The 19,897-nt window shown below is 39.2% G+C and overlaps 1 protein-coding gene across 2 annotated transcripts in view; it reads left to right on the forward strand.

Annotated features, from left to right (window-relative positions):
• The window catches only part of gria4a (glutamate receptor, ionotropic, AMPA 4a), a 124,674-nt gene that overhangs the window by 64,431 nt on the left and 40,346 nt on the right, over positions 1 to 19,897 (forward strand). For both annotated transcript variants that reach the window (XM_085370741.1, XM_085370742.1), the window contains exons 3-10: positions 2,256 to 2,495; positions 6,885 to 6,937; positions 7,198 to 7,329; positions 9,506 to 9,559; positions 10,629 to 10,787; positions 15,203 to 15,370; positions 16,586 to 16,690; positions 17,636 to 17,746. In XM_085370741.1, the coding sequence (XP_085226867.1) occupies positions 2,256 to 2,495; positions 6,885 to 6,937; positions 7,198 to 7,329; positions 9,506 to 9,559; positions 10,629 to 10,787; positions 15,203 to 15,370; positions 16,586 to 16,690; positions 17,636 to 17,746 (1,022 nt within the window). The remainder of the gene's footprint in view (positions 1 to 2,255; positions 2,496 to 6,884; positions 6,938 to 7,197; positions 7,330 to 9,505; positions 9,560 to 10,628; positions 10,788 to 15,202; positions 15,371 to 16,585; positions 16,691 to 17,635; positions 17,747 to 19,897) is intronic.

Genomic DNA, 19,897 nt, shown 5'->3' on the forward strand with positions numbered 1-19,897 from the left:
CTGGTTTGGGATTAAGGCTATCAATATTTCTTTAGGTTTTGATGGAGGCCCATGAGGTAGAGGGAAAATTCAAATTTGAAGACAAGTGATGTCATAAGCTGCATCTAAGCCAGAAGTTTCAGTCAAATTTCAAAAGAAGTCATCAGCTGGCACAGGAGCTCTGCTCCAATCTGCTACCCAGGATGTCAGCTCACATGTTCAGTGCTTCAGTTCTATTATTTCTCATTCTGCTGGGTTTTTTCCTTAACTCAAAATAGTTGATCCTTTTACCACAAATTCATCCAAAATCAAGCCAGTTGTACTGAGATTTATACATACAAATGGATTTTCTTTAGCATTTATAATAGATGAAACTCCAAGTACTGCACTTTCCTGGCACTTCACTAAAAAAGTACAATCTTTTTTTATTATCTTATAACACAACCTCATTTCAGCATCGCTTATGTTACGCTCATGTGCACTGAAATATCAACCGAAACCTGGGAAAAAGTTGTAAAACTCATTTGTGAAGACACTAAGAACATTGACTTTAAGAACGCCATGACTCAGCTACTGCTGAATGACGCATGCTAAGTACGTCTAGTATGCTAGTTCTCTGAATTGAAGACATTTAGCTCCTGTCATAATCAGAGACTAAATCCCTGCCTTATCGCCTCCTGGGTGTAGGGGCCTCAGCTTTGTTTAATTGCCACAAGCCCAAGCGTCAAAGCTGCATCTCCCTCAGTGTTTACCCCCACTGAGGCTTATAGCTGATAATGGAATTACTCTGAGTCCCAGGGGGAGGGAGAGCAGGAGGAACAGGAAGAGGAGGCAGCTATAGATGAAGGAAAGTGGATGATGGTGGAAGCTGAAAGAGAGAGGATGGATGGAGCATCTGCCTGGAAAACTAAAGAAAGGGGCAAAGGTATGAGGTGATGTGATGCACAAGAAGATAAATAGAGGGAGAAAGACAGGAAGGAATTTAGAGTAATGCCTGACAGTTGCCAAAAGCAAACCCTGCAGTCTTCGTGCCTTACTGTTTACTCCAGTGTGACGTATGATGGGGCGGAGAATGAATTATGATGCAGGGTAGAGCTGAAGTCTAAAAACATGGCTGTTTGAAAGAAAGGAAGAATGGGACTTAGAAAAGAAAGAGGAGGAGGGAATAAGAGGATAAAAGAGAAAGTGGGCAGCCGAAGTGAAACATTAAATCCTATAAAAAGAAATAAATGATGACACAGTTTTCTTAGACTTCACTCGCTTAATTTCTGTCCTCTTCTTTTTTTGAGAATATGGAGGATTCCTCTGTTCACATACCAAATGCTTTTTTCTTGGTTGAGCTACAAAGATGAATGACAAAACAAAGCAGAGGGTAGAATTTTGCAGAAGCGACATAGCGGAAGATGTCAGAGCTTTTTAGTCTTCTCTCTGTCATGTTTGAAAGCTTCCGGATGTTTGGCGACTGAGCTGCAGTGCTGTAGCAGAAAATGACTATATTTGAAGTGAACTCGTGGCTTGGTCTCGGATTTTTTATTTATTTTTTTGGCTCTGCATGTCTGTATGTGTGCAGAGATGGATCTTAAGGATCTAAAAGCTGTTGGGAGTTTGGATTTCATTTTAATTTTCTCAAAAAAGGCATAAGAAGCAACATGAATTTTGGCAACTGGGAACGATTTTGTGTGAGCATTTGAAAATGTCTTGTCAGGGAGCTTAGGTTGGCGTCTGGTTTTCAACCCATGCCCCTGCAAATGTTTGTGCTTGTAATTTATAACTACATGTGGAAGTACATAAGAAGTGGCAGGGAGGGCTATTGTGTTGGGGCCTGTTTTGGGTGAAATAAAAGTCATTTTGCAAAGGCAGTCTAATGTGAAAATGACTGATGTATTTTCAAGATCTGTTCTGTTTCATTAGGCATTTGCAAAATCAGTCACACACACAACTCAAAAATAAATTAAAGAAAAAATGCAGTTTGTGGGTCTAATTAGGAGTGTAAAGTTAGTGCATAGCTGACACAAGTTGAAGCCGTCTCTCATTAAAATTGGTTCACATGTGAAACCCGATTCCACAATGTGAATTTAATTAAGGGCTTCTCCATCCTCCCTTCTTGCTGTTTTTGGACCGTTTCTCTAGCAGCTGAGTCACTGAGTATAATATAGTGTCATATAGTATTTTTGTCGACTTACCCACTTTTTTTCCTTCTTCTACCTGGATCCCTTTTGTGTCCGACACCTTATCCCCCGACCCCTCTCCATCTTCCACCTCTTCTCTGTCCACAGTCTGTTCTCAGTATTCAAGGGGGGTCTTCGCTATCTTCGGCCTTTACGACAAGCGTTCAGTAAACACGCTGACATCGTTTTGTGGGGCCCTGCACATCAGCCTAGTGACACCCAGCTTCCCCACTGAAGGCGAGGGCCAGTTCACGCTGCAGCTTCGGCCGTCCATCAGAGGAGCTTTGCTGTCCCTGTTGGACCACTATGACTGGAGCCGATTTGTCTTCCTCTACGACACAGACAGAGGTAAATGCCCAGCAATGACTGCGCTAATGTTGCATGTAAAAACAGTTCGAATATATAGTGGTCTTATGACCAAGACAAAATCTGACCACTTCTAATTTTCTTCTACTTAACTTTTATTCCTTCTGAGTTTTAAAGAGCAAAGTCAGAAAAAAATCACAGAAAAAAAATCCAAGCGCTAATGGGCAGGTGTGTCATTGTTTTCATAGGACTCAATGCCATTCTGTTAATACTACATACACCACATGATCCAGTAGCTTCTGGATCCATCCTTGGTGTTAAAATTTTTTTTAAAATTAAAGTAATAATTTTCTTTTTGATTTTTAGTATTTCACATTTAATTCAGTTCAGTTTTATTTTATAGCACAAAATCACAACAAGAGTTGCCTCATGGCACTTTATATTATAAAGGTAAACACCTCACAATTATACAAAGAAAAAACCCAACAATCATATGACCCACTATAAGCACACACTTTGGCAACAATGGGAAGGAAAAACTCCCTTTTAACAGGAAGAAACCTCCAGTAGAACCATGCTCAGGGAGGGGCAGCCATCTGCCGTGACCAACTGGGGGGTGAGACAGGATAAAGACCTGCTGTGGTTAGCTCGCTCTGCTTTATAATGTTGTAATTTGAGGTTTGCGTGCATTTGCTTAAGGTCCCGCACACTGTCTCACAGCATTGAGGGCTAGACTTCGACTGGGTCTTTGCAGCACCTTGGTTCTTTTCTTTTACAGCCTATCTGTTATAGATTTGCTGCTGAGCTTGGGATCATTGTCCTGTTGGATGACCCAAGTCCTGTGGCTTCAAAACAAGCCCCCAAATGATCAACCCTCCATGCTTGTGCTTAACAGTTGGCATGAGGTGTTTGTGCTGATATGTTGTGTTTGGTTTTCACCAATCTTGGCACTTTGCTGGGCATCTCCACTTTGGTCATGTCTTTCCAATGCAAGCACTAAAGCCTTGACATTTTTTTTCAAAAGCATCTTTGCAAACCTAAGTCATACAGCCCTGTTTTGTTTTTGTTTTTTAAGGGGAGGCTTTCTCATGGCAGCCTTTCAAAAAAAGTTGTACTTTTTTACCAGTCAATCTTCATCTAATTGTGCTGTGACAAACTTTAACATTTAACACACTTACTGAGGCCTATAGACCCTGAGACCTATTGCTTGGAGGTGTTTTGCATTTCTAAGGCCGAGCATTGCATTGTTTGACTATATGGTGGATTTCCTGGGACGTCAGCTCCTGGGAAGATTGCAGCATTGAGCTAAAACATTCCTGAATCCTCCAGAACATCAAACTGTCAAAACTTTTTCTTTCATAGAGGTGCTCAGACTTGCAGATGATCAGTTAATCAAGGACATTTGATTAGCAGCACCCAGCTGCTACTGACCCTCTTAATTCCTATAAAAGCAGTAAGGGCGTACCCCTCTTAGCCTTAACCCTTTCTTTTCTTTTTTTTTTCTTTTTTTTCATAAAGTAACTCCCATATTTAGCCCTGTGTTCTCATGGAAACACAAAGGTTTTATTACTGGCAATGGGCGACCGTGGCTCAGGGGGTTGGGAATCGCATCTGTAACCGGAAGGTCGCCGGTTCAATCCCTCGGCTCTCTGTCCTGGTCGTTGTGTCCTTGGGCAAGACACTTTACCCTACTGGTGTTGGCCAGAGGGGCCGATGGTGCGATATGGCAGCCTCGCTTCTGTCAGTCTGCCCCAGGGCAGCTGTGGCTACAACTGTAGCTTTCCTCCACCAGTGTATGAATGTGAGAGTAAATGAATAGTGGTATTGTAAAGTGCTTTGGGTGCCTTGAAAAGCGCTATATAAATCCAATCCATTATTATTAATGAGCAGACTTTATAAGGACAGCAGCTGAAACAGTGGTGATTTGGCACTTTTCAGCCAGAGACAAAGATTTGGCCTCAGCTCTCGCGGCGTTCACCTGCTTTTGATTCGACCATGCCAAAATGCAGCACACGCAAGTTAGTGGAGCAGGCACAGCTGATGCCCTCAGACCCTAACCACTGTCATGGGGATGCTTGGCACGTTATTTCTCTCACACACACCTACATGTGTGCACAAATAGACACACACATACACTCCCACACAGACTAATCCCCAGCCACAGGGAGTGAAACACAGGTCAAACATGACGTAAAGTCCCCAGACCGTACTATAGTGGGTGTGTGTGTGCATGTGTGTAGGTGCCTCAGCCAGCATCCTGTGGCCTTCGTTGTTTTAAGTTATTACCTGGGGGAGCAAAAGGGGAAAAAAAGAGGAAGGAAAAGGGGGAACAGGAAACACAGGTTAGGTCAGTCGTGCTGGTGGCAAAGTCAAAAAGACAGAAAATTAGCTGTGAGTCATGAGAGGAGGAGACAAACAAGGTGACGGGGGCAAGGGCTAGGAAGAGGAGAAAGTGGAGGTAGATGGGGGGGCAGTGGAGGATGGCAGGGGGAGCATTACAGAAAGGAGGAATAAGTAGACAGACAAAATCACAAGCCTCTGGGGATGTACAGTAGCATATAGCACAGGAAGGAGGGGAAATGTTTGAGAGAAAGGGGGATGGGAGGGAGAAATGGAGCGAAAGATGGATGCATAAGAATTTGGGCTGTACTCACCCATGACTTGGCCAAGGCAGGGCCCTTCATTACAGGCTCCCATCAAGACCTGCTGCCTGTAATGTGCTGGAAAATAGGCAGTAACACTGTGATCTGTTTTATGCACCCTGCTCTGCTCCAGAGACAGCTGCTAACACGCACTCACAGAGGCACGAACTGTGGATGTCCACAGAACTGCACATGTGCATGCAAAGGCAAATGCATTCACAGACAAATTCAAATAGATTACATTAGTGCATACCCATTTCTGAAAGCATTAGATAATATGTGTAAAAACAGTACATAGGAAGGCACACATACTGCAAAACACCTGAGTAACTTACAATATAATCAGTTTGTATTCTGCAATTAGTTTTAATTCTGATTTCATTTCGATTTTTTTTGTGTTCAATACAGTTTAGTTTCTGAAGCAGATAAGCTCATTTGAGTTTAGTTTTTATCCACTCTTTCATTTTCTTCTGCCTCACCAGTTCAGGGTTGCAGGTGTGCTAAAGCGGTCACAGGGCGAAAGGCAGGGTGCAATGCAAAATGATGATTTTTAGTTTAGTTTTTATTAGCTAGTCTTAAACTGGTTATTGCAGTAAAAACAAAGCACTTTGTGAAGGCGGTTGACTCCAGGTCACGCACACCTGCTAATTCTTAATAAACAAAATCAGCAAAGTCTCATCCAGGCAGGTTGTGATGACACATGTGAACAAAATGTCAAAAACAAATTTTCTTTTAGTTTAGTGGATTTCGTAAGTTCACAAAATCTTTTTTGTCAGTTTATTTTTCTCCAAAAGTTGGGTTATTTTTTACACCAAGTTTTACCTTTTTAGAGTTTTAGGTTAAGTTTTAGGCACAGACATTTTCATTTAGACACATGTATGATTCTATATAGCATCAGTCTAGTGGTTAAAAAGGTCAAACTAGAGTGTGTGCTTTCTCGTCTTGTGTTTTAGAAGACTCCCGCTGTACTCGTGTTTCTCTGCCTTTGTGTCCATGTGACTTTCAGCGAATTGTGATATCATTTTATTTTGATTGAATCTGCTTTGCTCAGAGAGTTAGCATCAAGGTTTGTTTCAGCGCTCATTGTGATAGAAACATGGCCGCATGCCAATATTAAGAAAGAATATTGCTGTTGCATTGTGTTATTACTTATTATTACATGTTTCCCATTTGTCTTGACCCAACATGACACTTGTTCGGTGTAATATTATATCCATTGTCACTCATGTTGACACCTTCTGCTTGTTTGATCAAGTCAGATTCATTAGAAACACATTAAGAAGACAGCCTGTTCAAAGGTGTGTTGCCTCATATTGTAGAAGCAGAAGTCCATTTTATAGTTTTGATTCCAGACTATAAATACTAAGTATTTACACATGAATTACTTTTTAATCCTATTTTACTCTTAAGGGGGAAAAGGATTGAGAATTTAATTTCAATGAAATGTCAACACTGAGTGTCAGAATTCGACAGACAATTCAGACGTTACACTTTGCAGGCTGGAAGATAAAAAATTAAGTTGAAGATGCGTTAAATGCTAAGCATTTTGCCCCTAGTTTTTAAGCGTAATGCACACCTGGAAACAGTTTTGCTAATTCTGGTATAGTGTGCAAAGGTTTTACCTCAACTATGATTAGGATAACAGATTTTGAAAACACGAGCACTTTTATTTATTTAGTTTTTTTTCTGGAAAAAACAGCAAAGCATAATTTATCCATTTTTCAACTGCATCATGTACCTAGTGCAGCATTAATTCTCTTTTTTGCTTCCCTTACTCTCTGTTGTTTAGGTTATGCAATACTGCAGGCAATTATGGAGCGAGCGGGGCAGAACGGATGGCAGGTCAGGACACACACAAATGCGCAAATTCTTGGAAACCTGCTAAAACACACACACATGCACAAGAATTGTCATGCTTTCTCAGAGCGCACAACTAGTATATTAATTTAAACATCCACATGCACACACTGTGCTCCCATGCTGTGTATTCACATTTCTGTGATTAGTTCTTCAAATAGCTTTTTCATTTGCTTGAGGTTTACATGCATGACTCTATCCATGATGTCTTCTCTTGTGTTCCTGCGCGCATTTGACATGTACAGGTGAGTGCAATCTGTGTGGAGAGTTTCAATGAGGCGGCGTATCGGAGACTCTTAGAGGACCTGGATCGACGGCAGGAGAGAAAATATGTCATTGACCTGGAGCCTGAGAGACTACAGAGCATCCTGGAACAGGTACTGTTATTGGGAAATTTAACCAACAAGATTGTGAATACTTCAGTCTAAAATCCAAAATAGTGCTTAAGCCAGCAAACCATGTAACTCATGTTAGTTGAGTATGGAGGTTGAATATGGAGAGATTTGTGGTGCAGATAACTTAGGATGGAAAAACATGGAATAATTAACAGGTCTATTAAATGTTAAATAATTCTGTTTTAGAGTAAGTTTGAGGTTGTTATTGCCATTTATTAATGGCTACATTACATTTACAGCATTTATAAATACTCTACAGTCCCTGGTTACAAGTAATAAAAGGAATTTTTAAAATGTAAAAAAAGAATTATCCAACTGCTGGTGCATGGAGGTCTGACACTGATCTGGATGCTAAACAAGATCATGAGATCGAGTTAATGGCTGCCCAAATATCACTGAGTGAGGGCAGAGATGACATTACTGACCTGCACTTAACACTTAATGAGATACAGCCAAAGCACAATGATGCGTTTTTAGATCCTTTTAACCACATAATAGGTTGTGTTAAGTAATGAGGTGAGACCCTGTGAGAAATAGTGAAAACAATTAGAATTAAAGTTAAGTTACTAATGACTGTAGTACCACATAATGGAGATTTTTCACCGTACCACTAGTGTCTGCCGACTGTCTGCTCCACTCAGCTGGTTGCAGCAGCTCGCCTGATGCTTTCTGACATCTGGAAAGAAAACAAGATTTGAGTTTTTCCCTGGAGTTCGTAAATGTGGAATGAAAAACTGTGACTTCCCCAACAGTGTGTGATTGCAGTAATGACAGTAAAGAGTCCTATCGCACACAGATTTCAAGCATATACCCACGTAATAAATATCAAGGCATGCGCTCGGACACCTTATGGCTGTCTGAGTTCATTAGATTGTCTGTCTTGTTTGATGGTTAAGTCTTGAGCTCTGACAGGTCTCAGGAGTGTGTGTGAGAAAGAGGGCTGCAACATCCCATTGGTCCTGCCACCTGTCATTACATGTGATCCTCACTTTGCATATGTGATAAACTCACTAACACAAACATACACACAAGCACATTCACTAATGCACATACCTCTCAGAAACTCCTACAATTACTGGTAACACACAGAAATTTAATATATGTAAAAAAAAAAAGAAGCTAAAATTACAGCATTACAATGCACATAGTCATACAGCTACACAGACACAAACCCACACTAGTAGCGGCATCTCAGACACACAGACTGTTTCTTAATTGGCTTCTGTGCTGAGTGAACAGACAGACAGGAGGCGCACGCACAAACGCACACATGTGTACTGAGACGGGCATACAGACACAAACACACACACTAGTCAGCTCTGCAGAGCTGGCACTGGCTTGCATCCCTGCTCTGAGACAGAGACTGCTCTGTTTGTCTGCCCCTGCCAGCTGCGATCTTTGTGTGTGCACGCGCGTGTGTGTACGTACATCTGTCTGCGTCAGTACAAAGCCGCTGATATGTGTGGGTGAGAGAGAGACAAAGAAAAATGTGAACAGTTTGTTAATTAGGTTTATGCCACTTGTTAATCTCAATATGCATTCGACCACTTTGTCAGAATTCCCACAGTCTGCTGTATTTTCGCTCCATTTCCCTATATGGATAATATCAGTGACCAAAAACTCACGGGTTTTAGTTTTGAGCAGAAATATTTTTACCTTATAGGTCACATTTGAAATCAAATAGCAAACAAAAAAAAAAAAAAAAATGAAAAGAGTGAAATCATCTGCAGCTTTTATAACCCATATATTGTGTTTGGGTCAGACTTGACCTGTTTTCAAGTTTAGGTAAAGTATTATATGCTTTCTTTCAGTGGAACTACATTTCTCAAAAGCAGCTATTTCAACAAAACAAATTAAATTTTATCATTTCAATTTGAATGTCTTCAAAAGACAAAGTACTGGCTGTTTTCTGCATCACTAAAACATTTTAAAAGTCTGCAGAGTTTTTAGCCAGCATGGTACCAAAGTCTTCATCATTTTATCCTCCTTTAATCAGCATAATAAAGTAACCACAGCACCACTGTTAAGGAAGGTAATGGAGCAAGAGATGGAGGAAATCACCTTTTTGTCCTTGTCACCCCTGTCGTGCTCCCTAATGCTACTTTTCCCCTGGTTTCCAAATTAAATCCACGTTTTCTCTCCCCCTCTCTCTTTTCAGGCTGTCAGTGTGGGGAAACATGTCAAAGGTTACCATTACATCATAGCAAACCTGGTAAGGATGCTGGCGTTGCTTTCAACTGTTGTCCTGCTGTTTTCTGAAACACGTTTCCTACAGTGTTGGTGTAATATTTTATTCCAAAAGCCTACTTAAGAATCCACAGTTGACATGCAATACTAGACAAAACAAGATGGACCTTTGAAGAATTTTTCTTCAAGTCTTTGTCGTTACAGAGTTGGAGATTTTCTGCAATGATTAAAAAAACATTATCTTAATTATTTTCTATTTATTTCTACCAGATCCTATTATGTATTTTACTAAATTACTATTTTATCATGTGTCTCTCCTTGACAAAGTCACACCTTTGGGAAGCTGCTGGAATCAAGCTCAATAAAATCAGCATTGTTTCAACCTTAATTCCTGAAATCTTTTGAACAGTAGTTCTCTCCAGCACAGTGTAAAAGGGTCCGGCTCAGGTCAGGTTAGATGGAATTTCATTGCTTTTAGTGATTCCTCAATGTTGCAAAGTTTCCACTGTGGGGATGTAATCTGGAGATCTTAGTTTGTGGGAGGACTTTGAACCTTTAGACCAGGGGTCTCAAACATATGGCCAGGGGGTCAGAATTGGGCCGACAAGGTCTCCAATCTGGGTCACTGGACAGTTTTGGAAAATGTGAAGGAAGGCTTAAACTTTGGACTTTTAACTAAAGTTTTATGTTTTACAGCTTTTCCTGCTCATAAAGACATCCCCCCATGGCCATTCATACGATACCGAAGTACTTGAGTAGTAGTTAATCAATTAAATGATCTACTGTAGAAAGTTCTGGGTTTTGCTTGACTTTTACAGTGGTTCCACAGTTAGAATAAATACATAAACAAAATAAAACACATTTCTTTATCAGAAAAACTGAGACTTTTTTCTTATATTAAGATATCTCAGGCAATAAATGTGTAGTTAGTGAAGTGTACCTTCTTTACACTGATTAAATGGTTGTTTCCTTGGATATTTCATAAGATGAATATGGACTGCATTACATCGTCTGGTCTGAAGGTTTTTGTGGTTTTTGTGTTACATTGTTCCAAACACATTTCTTTATTTCTGTCATGCTTTTGGTCTACCCAGGGTTTCAAGGACATATCTTTGGAAAGGTTCATGCACGGCGGGGCCAATGTGACCGGGTTCCAGTTAGTGGACTTCAGCAAGCCTATTGTCATAAAACTTATGCAGCGCTGGAACAAACTCGATCAGCGTGAATACCCTGGATCTGAAAGCCCACCTAAGGTAATAAAAACACGTTGCTCTATCATTGAATATGCATTTTGGAAATCTGCGTCAGACAGAGGTCTCGGTACCTGAAACATATTCTTGTGTGGTATCTGAAGCACTGAAATAAATTCTACAGCAAAATATGGAATGAAGAAAATGCAGGACTTCCATTCAGACTTACTTCAAAAATGCATGGTATTGAGATAAACAGTTACTTGAAGTGCACGCACACACATTACTGCCATTGATGTGCAAATTGCTCTTTGTACCTGAAATTCAACGCAAAAGCTGCACGGAAGGTTTTCAATCAGGTATCCAGCCACAGGGGGATACGCAGTATTTGAACCATTCAGAGTGTGATGTGGTGCATGTGTTACAGCTTCTTAGCCAATCAGAGCATGACCTCAGAACATGGCAGTGAAAAGGCTTATCTGTGATTAAGTCTCAAGGTTAACGTGATGCATACAGATTATGTAGACTAAAGACTTTGGTGTTCTGTGTCTGTTTAGAATAAAATTCTGCTGTCATGTGTCGGCTCTCTCACCTATTTACTCACTTTTCTGAGATATCTTTCTTTAACCTTTATAGTTCCAGCTCCTTATAGATATTCACAATTAAATCCCTTGACAGAGCACTGACCTGTGGGTATATTTATAGAAAAAATGTCCACCTACCCATTAAAAATACATCAGCTGTCAGCCCTCTGCCCGCTTGCTGAAATTGTTTGTATTCAATAATCCTCAAAAAAACACAGTAACGCAGTAACTACTTGTAACTAGTAACAGTGATGCAAATATATATTTATGGTTTTACGATTTCTAATTGGCACGCTATTTTTCACCCAGTCCCAGTGTTAATGAGCTAATCATCAGTTTTAGATTCACCTAATGAATTCTCATTAGTAGATGTCAGCTTCATCAATCGTCCCTTAACATTTACACAACATTTAGTGTGTTAATTGAGGTAAGCCTATTATGCATGATTGTGACAGATAAACACAGTGAACATATTTTGATGCACAAAACAGAAGCAAACACACCTGTAAGTGCTCAAATCTCAAAACCTCTAAACATCTTTGTTTAAGTGCATTCAGAGAATGTATTTACTTTTGCTGCCATGTACATATACTGTGTTACAAACCTGGAAACAATGATTTGAATGATTTAACAGTAACAGAAATCCAGTTACCTCTCGTGACAACAGATGCCTCCAAATTGCTCTTGGCTAATTTTTGCTCTGTAAAAAAAAGAAAAAAAATGAGCTCAGTTAACCTTGGGGCAACTGGTAGCCTTAGGCCAAATAAAAATGTGGCCTGATAATGGGCAGGGTGGGAAATACTACTGAGAATTGTCCCTTCTACACTTGAGGCTGGAATTTGAGCCGCCCATCAATCAAAATCTCTTAACTGCTGGTTTCTCTTTGTTTTGCTTGGAGATTTTATTGAAAAGTAATTGTCAAAGAAATATATTAAGCTCATTAAAATGTTGTAAATAATAATTAGGATCACTTCAGGAGATACAAACAATTTTTCCAAATTTCTGCAAACACTTGATCTGACTTTATGAATGTTGACCACATCTGTGTTAATAGATTTAATCAAAATGATTAATAAGAAGGATTTAATAATGATCATCGTGATAATAATCTTAGTAAACATTAGATTTGCTCACTTAAATTCTACTTTTAGTTATTATTGCTGGTATGAAATTAAATGTTCAGATGTTATTTCCCTCTCAGAAACTCATTTAATATTTTTTTCAATGTAGTGTTTAAATGTTTTTTTTCTTTTTGTTCGTCTATTAACTTCTTGCACAATCCTGACGTTTTCCATCTTTCTTGTTATTGCTTTTAATCAAATCCAGTTTATCCGTATTTTTTTTTAGCTATTTTCACAGGAAAGACACCCAGGTTCAGAACTTACAGGTGGAAAAGATAAAAAAATTAAACATTCATATTGGGTAGAAGGCAGCAGCCCTACTTTAAAAAAAAAAAAAAAAGAGCACACAAGCGTAAAAACACAGACACTCTGAAAACGACCAAAGTGACACAGGACTGTATACAGAGCGATGATCAGGGATGAGAGGAAACACAATGGGAACTAGACACAGCTGAGATTAAGCAAGACAATGAAAAGACAGTAAAACTAAAAGCAAGTCAAAAAGAGACAAACAACTCACAAAATAAAACAGGACATAACAAACAGCTAACAGACAAAGTCTCAAAAAGAAGGAAATGCTGGAGAGACAAAATTAGAACAGAACGTAACAGTAAAAGCCTTCACTCACAGACCGTACCGTTCTCCCTCTGAACGAAGACGAACTCGTGCTCAGCCAGTGTTATTCATGACGCCACGTTAAATGCTGTCATGCAAGGACACATCTATAACAGATTCAACAACCCTGGATATCTGGAAAACCAAAAACCCTTCTCAAAACAGGAAATTACAACTATACATGGAATTAAATAAGGAAGGCTTTGGCTACAAGACAGCAAACAAACAGCAGCTTTCAGTGAAACAGCCTGCAGCATCCAAACCCAGAGAATAATCAGAAACATGTATTTTCAGTCATCATATTGTCACAGTCATGGGAATTGTGGAAAAGGAATTTGACCTGATGATCAGACTGTGAATGTCAGGGTCAAATACCAAGTCCAAAATTATTCAGGATCAAGTTTTAGCTGTAACATCTACCCAACAGCAGAATTTTGCTCTGTTTGATTTTTGTTCTTTTGTTCTTTGCGTGGCAGTAAAAGAGGTGAAGATTCAGATGTGGAAGTCATCAGAATACTTCCAGGAGTGATCTGAAAACAGCAGGGGAGCCATAAGAGAGCTACACAAAGACAGTGAAATTTAGGTCAAATATGGTTTTGGCTCGAATTGGATGGAGTCGTTTACATCACAAACTTAGTTAGTTAGCAAAATGGCATTTTTATTAGCTTTAAAGATAAATAACAGCTGATGCTACTAGAAATAATTTTAGTTTTTCTTGCATTTGATTATACTGGACAATGTTCAAGTCCTTCCACTTGCAAAAGGAGGGATTTGATCATTTCACTTTTTGCAAAGCGTCATAGCTGCATAGATTTTTATAAATATGTGTGAAAAATGAAAACTACTTGGTTCATCTTTATATATTAATCATAAAGCCGGTCCCTGATATTTTTCTCTAAATGTTTTATCCTGTTTGACAAGCCACATTTAAAAACTTAAAGATTGAATCTGATCCTGGGGAACATTTTCTGAAACTTTGTGTTTTTAAAAGGTAATTCTGTTTCTTTGTGCCCCCAAAACATTTGTACTCTGCTCCTGACATAAACTGAAAGTTAGAAAACTACTTGGCTCACTTTTTGTTTTCTCTGTGATTCGGATAGTCTTCATCTGTCAGTCACATGCCTAAAGGCTTTCCTTAGTTTCAAAGGGTACAGATGAAAGGAGGATGACACAGTTGCGTAGCCTTGCAAAAAACACCTTGTGGGATACAAATCAAGGGATGTCAATAAGAGAGAAACTACCTGCAGAGGCGTGGAAAGCATTGGCAAGAGAATCTCAGCCGACTTGCCTGCATCCTTCCATTTTCATCCCTCCACTTCTTTCTGTCGCGATGTGAAGGCAGCCTGCTGAGTGTTTGACTGCCTCCATCTGTGTGGAGCTGCGTGTCTGTGTGTGTCCTGGGTGGGGGTGTTGCTGCTGAGTGTGTGTGTGTGTGTATTCTTCCCTGCAGCGCTGTGTCTTACCTATAATGAATTTGTCAAGCAATCTGTCAAGACCACCATCACTTGCAGGGTTTCATCAGAGCACAGACACTGATAGTGTCTTACATTGAATTAAAATTAATAGCAAGTCATTTTAAAGGTATTAAGTCTATTTTATAATACAACCCAGTGAAACAGTAATAAGCGTTTGTAAACCTTGGCAATCAGCATGACAAAGAATTATGGCATATTTGAAAAACACGTTTATGATATAATTTAACTCATTTAAATGGCTTCAATGTCACGTACAGTGACTTTATTTAAAAACTGTAACTCTGTCTAATCCTGGCACATTTACAGTGATGTTACATTTATAGTGGTGTTGATTGATATTTACTGGAGAAATAAAATAAAAGTCAGAGCAGTGAGATAGACTGTGGCACTGGTCACAGTTTACATAATGACCATGTTCCCTTATGTAGAGTTATGATGGTCTAAGCCTGGTCAAAAGATGTGAGTGGGTAGTAATACTGTTGTAGAAAAACATTCTTGGAAAGCAACAAATATACTGAAATACTTCACACTAAACATTTTAATGCAAAAGGATAATAAAACAGTTTTTAGGCAATTTATGTTATCAGTTATATAACATGAAGGACCTAAGATATACATACAGTTCTATACAAAGTTTAGGCTTGTCAAAGAGGTAACCTTTGTCCCCTCTCTCTTTTTCGCAGTATACCTCATCTCTGACTTATGATGGTGTCCTTGTAATGGCTGAAGCCTTCCGCACCCTTCGCCGTCAAAAAATCGATATCAGTCGCCGTGGCAATGCAGGTGACTGTCTGGCCAATCCAGCTGCTCCTTGGAACCAAGGAATAGATATGGAGCGTGCGCTCAAACAGGTTGGCTCAATTTCACTGATAGTGTACAAATTTTATAATAGAGTGAATGCTAAATGAATTATCCATTATCACATGTAAACACACAAAAAACAAATGAAATGAACAAAACAAAGAAGAAAGACTAGGATTGTTGCTGATGTAGAATTTTTTATTTTTTTTTTTGCTTTCTCCTGAAAAGCTGGAGGTAAATAGGTTGTAAATAATCTGAAACAAAATGGTAGCAGAAAAAATTACTGAAAAGGTTTTAAACACTAACTAAACTAATTAAACCATTCAGATAAACTCTTGGTTTTGTGCCTTTATTTTGGAAAGTTAAATCCAAGTGCTTTTATTTTGAAAATAAGGCATACAGTACATGGATGCTCTGTTAGGGACTGCGGCTGTTGTCTGTTGTGAATCGGTAGAAATTTTGTGGTCATAATGTTAAAGTTGTGGAGGTCCCAACCATTTGATGATAAAAACAGCACATGACAGAACAAAATATTATGGAAATAAATGCTTTGGTCCAGTTGTTTTAAAATACTGTATCAACAGGACTTCAATTGTCTCTATGTTTATACTTGTACTGCCGTATTTCTATATCTTATCAATTTATATTAATGTCTCATGTACTTACCCATCAGCGGTATTTGCCTCAGACTTTCAGTGTAATGTTTAAAGTGAAAACGAGACAATATTAACTTTAATTAGACTTGGCCTCTAAAAGCAAAGACAAACTAACGCTTAATGACAACAAATGAGGGGCAACCTAAGAATCAACAGAGAACATTAAACAACAAACTCAAAAACACTGGGTCAAAAACCCAGCACCGTTAAAGTATTTGCATTCATTAATTCTTCTGTTTATAGTTGCTTAGTGGCAGCAGCTAACATTCCCACACTCAATTCAGGTTTTCAGCTTGGACACAAAGTGTTCATAGGAAACAATGCAAGCGTTTCGTTTGACATAATTGAAATAAATAACGGGTATCAGTCTTAATGTTAACTGTGCATCAAATTATTGCTAATGGAAACTCAATTTTGTCTCTGTTGCAACATCCCGTTGCAGTTATTGAACTATTTGTTTAAGCACCGCTTGCTTGGCTTCACCATGAAGACAAAAAAAGAAGCCCAAGCACTCCTATTGTACTCCTGACTGTTCACTGAGTGTCTGCGATCTTAAACATCTGTATGAACTATTTTAGTTTTATGTTTCTACTGTTACAATTCATCCAGGTGCGCATTCAGGGCCTGACTGGGAATATTCAGTTTGATCACTACGGTCGGAGGGTGAATTACACGATGGACGTGTTTGAACTCAAGAGCAATGGCCCGCGCAAGGTAAAAGTTCCTCATGCATTAAAAAAAAGACAAGGACTATAAATTTTTGAGTCCAGATACTCACAGCAATACCATGAGCAAAGTATTTTAGACCGTGTTTCTAAAAAGCCATGTTAAAAGACAGGAAAATGCAAAGAAAATGCTGTTTATCTTAATTTGAGCAAATGCGATGCCTCAGCAGGATATATACATAAATCACAATTAATTTAAACAATTCCTGTTAATTTGTATAGTGCTTCATTCTTCATTCAGCCTCCATTCATAAAAAAAATAATTTACGCCATAATTATTTTCATAATTCTTAATTAATAACTTCTGTTTGCAATTATGAATACCATTAGATGACTGCAATCAAACCAGCCATCACAGCTTGTGTATATTAATGGCTTTTTGGAGTACACACTGGAGATCAGCTCCCAGGCAACCTGGGGGTACATAAAATCTGCAGTGACATAAATAAGTAAAGTTTGAACATAATCTGTCTCAATAAGAGAAGAAAGTAAGAGGACAGGATGTCATTTGGAACAGCTTATAAATTCTCTATACTGGAAAATCACATACATGTAGCCCCAATAATAAAGATATAGCACCATGTTCCAGCATCGCAATTGTTCCTTCGACAGCAATGTGTGTTTATTGAAGGTTCTTGGCTCACACTCAATATCTCCTACAGTTCCAATGGGAAATTTCCTGGAGTTTGCTCAATCTGATTTATCTTTCTCTCAGTCTCATTTTCTCCTATTTCGCCTTCTCATTTCCTTTAATGATTCTGTTTTACCTTTTCTGTCTCGATTGTATTGCATGCATGTCGAATTACATTTTGCATAAATTGTGCGAGGGTAAAACTGATTGAAAGTACATTAAACTATATTTTCATGGATGTTTTTTCTCTTATCCCTCTCATTCATCTTCTCCTACTCCCATATATCCCTCTGTTTACCTCAGATTGGTTACTGGAATGACATAGACAAACTTGTGTTGGTCCAGAATGAAAATGCTCTGTCCAATGACAGCTCGGCTATGGAGAACCGGACTGTTGTCGTGACAACTATCATGGTAATGTACCATCTGACTGTTTTCATTTCTCCATTGTTTGGGTGCTATTTGGGTGAAGCTCTCCTTCAGCGCGGACACTCAGTCGTTCCAAAATACATAGCCTAATGTCACCAGAATCTTGATTTGACTTGAGCACGTATGCAGAGACTTGAAGTTTATGTTGAAAAAAAATTACACACCAGAAAAAATATGATAACCATATGAAATAAGTTTTTATTTTACATTTTTTTCCAAGCAAGATTAGTAAGTGGAAATTGATGGAATAGGAAAACTCTAGGCAGAGAATTTCTCATATACAGAACACCCACTTAGAATATTTCACAGGGGATAGGATACACACTAACCAGTCACTTTATTCGGCACCCCTGATCGAGTGGTATAATGCAAATACCTAATCGGCCAATTACATGGAATCGATTCAGTACATTCAGGCATATGGACATAATCAAGATGACCTGCTGAAGTTTAAAGTGAGCGTCAGAATGGAGATAAAAGGGGATTTAAGGGACTTTGAATTAGGCATGGGTGTTGGCGCCAGCTTGCTGATGTTTCAGAAACTGACGACCTCCTGGGCCAACAAAGAATGGCCCAGAAAAGAGAAAATATCTAGTGAGTTGCAGTTCTTTGGGTAATAATCTCTTGATGCCAGAGGTCAGAGGGGAAAATTGCCTGACTTCTAGCTGATTGCAAGGCAACAGTAACACCAGTAACCACTCATTGAAGCCAAAATAGCAGCACATCAATTCGATTCAGTTTGATTGTATAGCCCAATATCACTTGTAACTGTTCGAAAGGATTCACAGGCATAAAAACATTAATGCACAGGATGTCCAACCTTGAAGCAGATGAGCTACAACAGCAGAAGAGCACACTGGCTGTAGCAACTGAAGCTACAATTCCCAAGGATTCATCAAAATTGAACAATCGAAGGTCTAATGATCCTTGATTTATGCTGAAACAAGATGAAAAGCATGGAGCCATCTTCGTGTGGTTGAAGCTACTAGAAGTGACCTAATGTCAGAAAGCTCACATCATCTCAAGCTGGTTTCTTGAATATTGAAAAATACTCAGATTAGCCTCCACCTTTTGCATTTTATCTTCTAATAGCAAGTGAGAATCTTGTTTTTAAGCCGCATCACTCCTTTTCATTGAAGGGTGTCTTGAAAGTACCCTCTAGGTGAACTGGGGCTATTTTCAGTACAATTAAATAAAGGAGAAGAGGGCATGTGTCATCCCTTAGTGCTAATAGAGTCTGCCATGAATATTGCAGTCTGTACTGTGGGGAAACAATGGCCACAACATTAATGTGATAATACGAGGCTAAAGTGCCCCTTTTAAGTGTTGTTAGACTCGTCTGATGGTTCACAGGACGATTGAACCCTTATGTCTGGACAATCTGGCTTTTCAGTCAGCCTCTGGCACACTCTCACCTCAGCCATTGTTTCAGCGTCCATGGGAAGTGTTTGGAAACTTCCACTTATCAAAAAAAGAAATGTTTTTTTAGCTTGGACCCTCTTTGTTTTCTTTTTATTGGTGGGGGCCATACATTATTCAAATGAAAACGGTAATGCGTCCGCTGATTACTGATTACACACGATCGTAACCAGTCAACATATGCAATCACTTTTCGTAGAGAGGGAAGTTACCACAGTTACTTTGTGGATACTGTAGAACTGATAGTGCTTCAAGTCCAGCTCTGTGGTGAGGTTTACCTGTCTTTGTGGTCTTTTTGGATACATTCAGCATCAGAAAGCTGGAGGATGAACTCCAACAAGGGCACAACATGGCACCGTTTTAACACTGAAAGAAAAATCAGCCTGGAAGTGGACGAGCTGGATGAGTTCAATAGAGCCCTCGAGGTACAGCCAGGAGGGAGTGGCACTTGTCCAGCTGGAAGATTTCACTAATGTCTCATTAGTAGGCAAATCCAAAAGTGACCTCAGATCACCATTTAGAAGTGACCTCAGTCCAATCTCTTCTAATAGCTTTCACATAGACACTGCTCTGCAGCCCAGTTTAATTATTCCTCTTTCTTCTACAAACAAGGATAAAGGAGGGCTAATCGGTGGATGTGTGCACATCCTCCGCTTACATTTGATTTCACTTCACCCATCTGCAGCGTTTTTATGGTGGCCATCCCCTTCCTGTAAA

This window comes from Diplotaxodon limnothrissa, linkage group LG14 (assembly GCF_057381915.1).
Source record: "Diplotaxodon limnothrissa isolate DT_005_m linkage group LG14, D_limnothrissa_male_GT1.1, whole genome shotgun sequence".
NCBI classification, from domain to species: domain Eukaryota; kingdom Metazoa; phylum Chordata; class Actinopteri; order Cichliformes; family Cichlidae; genus Diplotaxodon; species Diplotaxodon limnothrissa.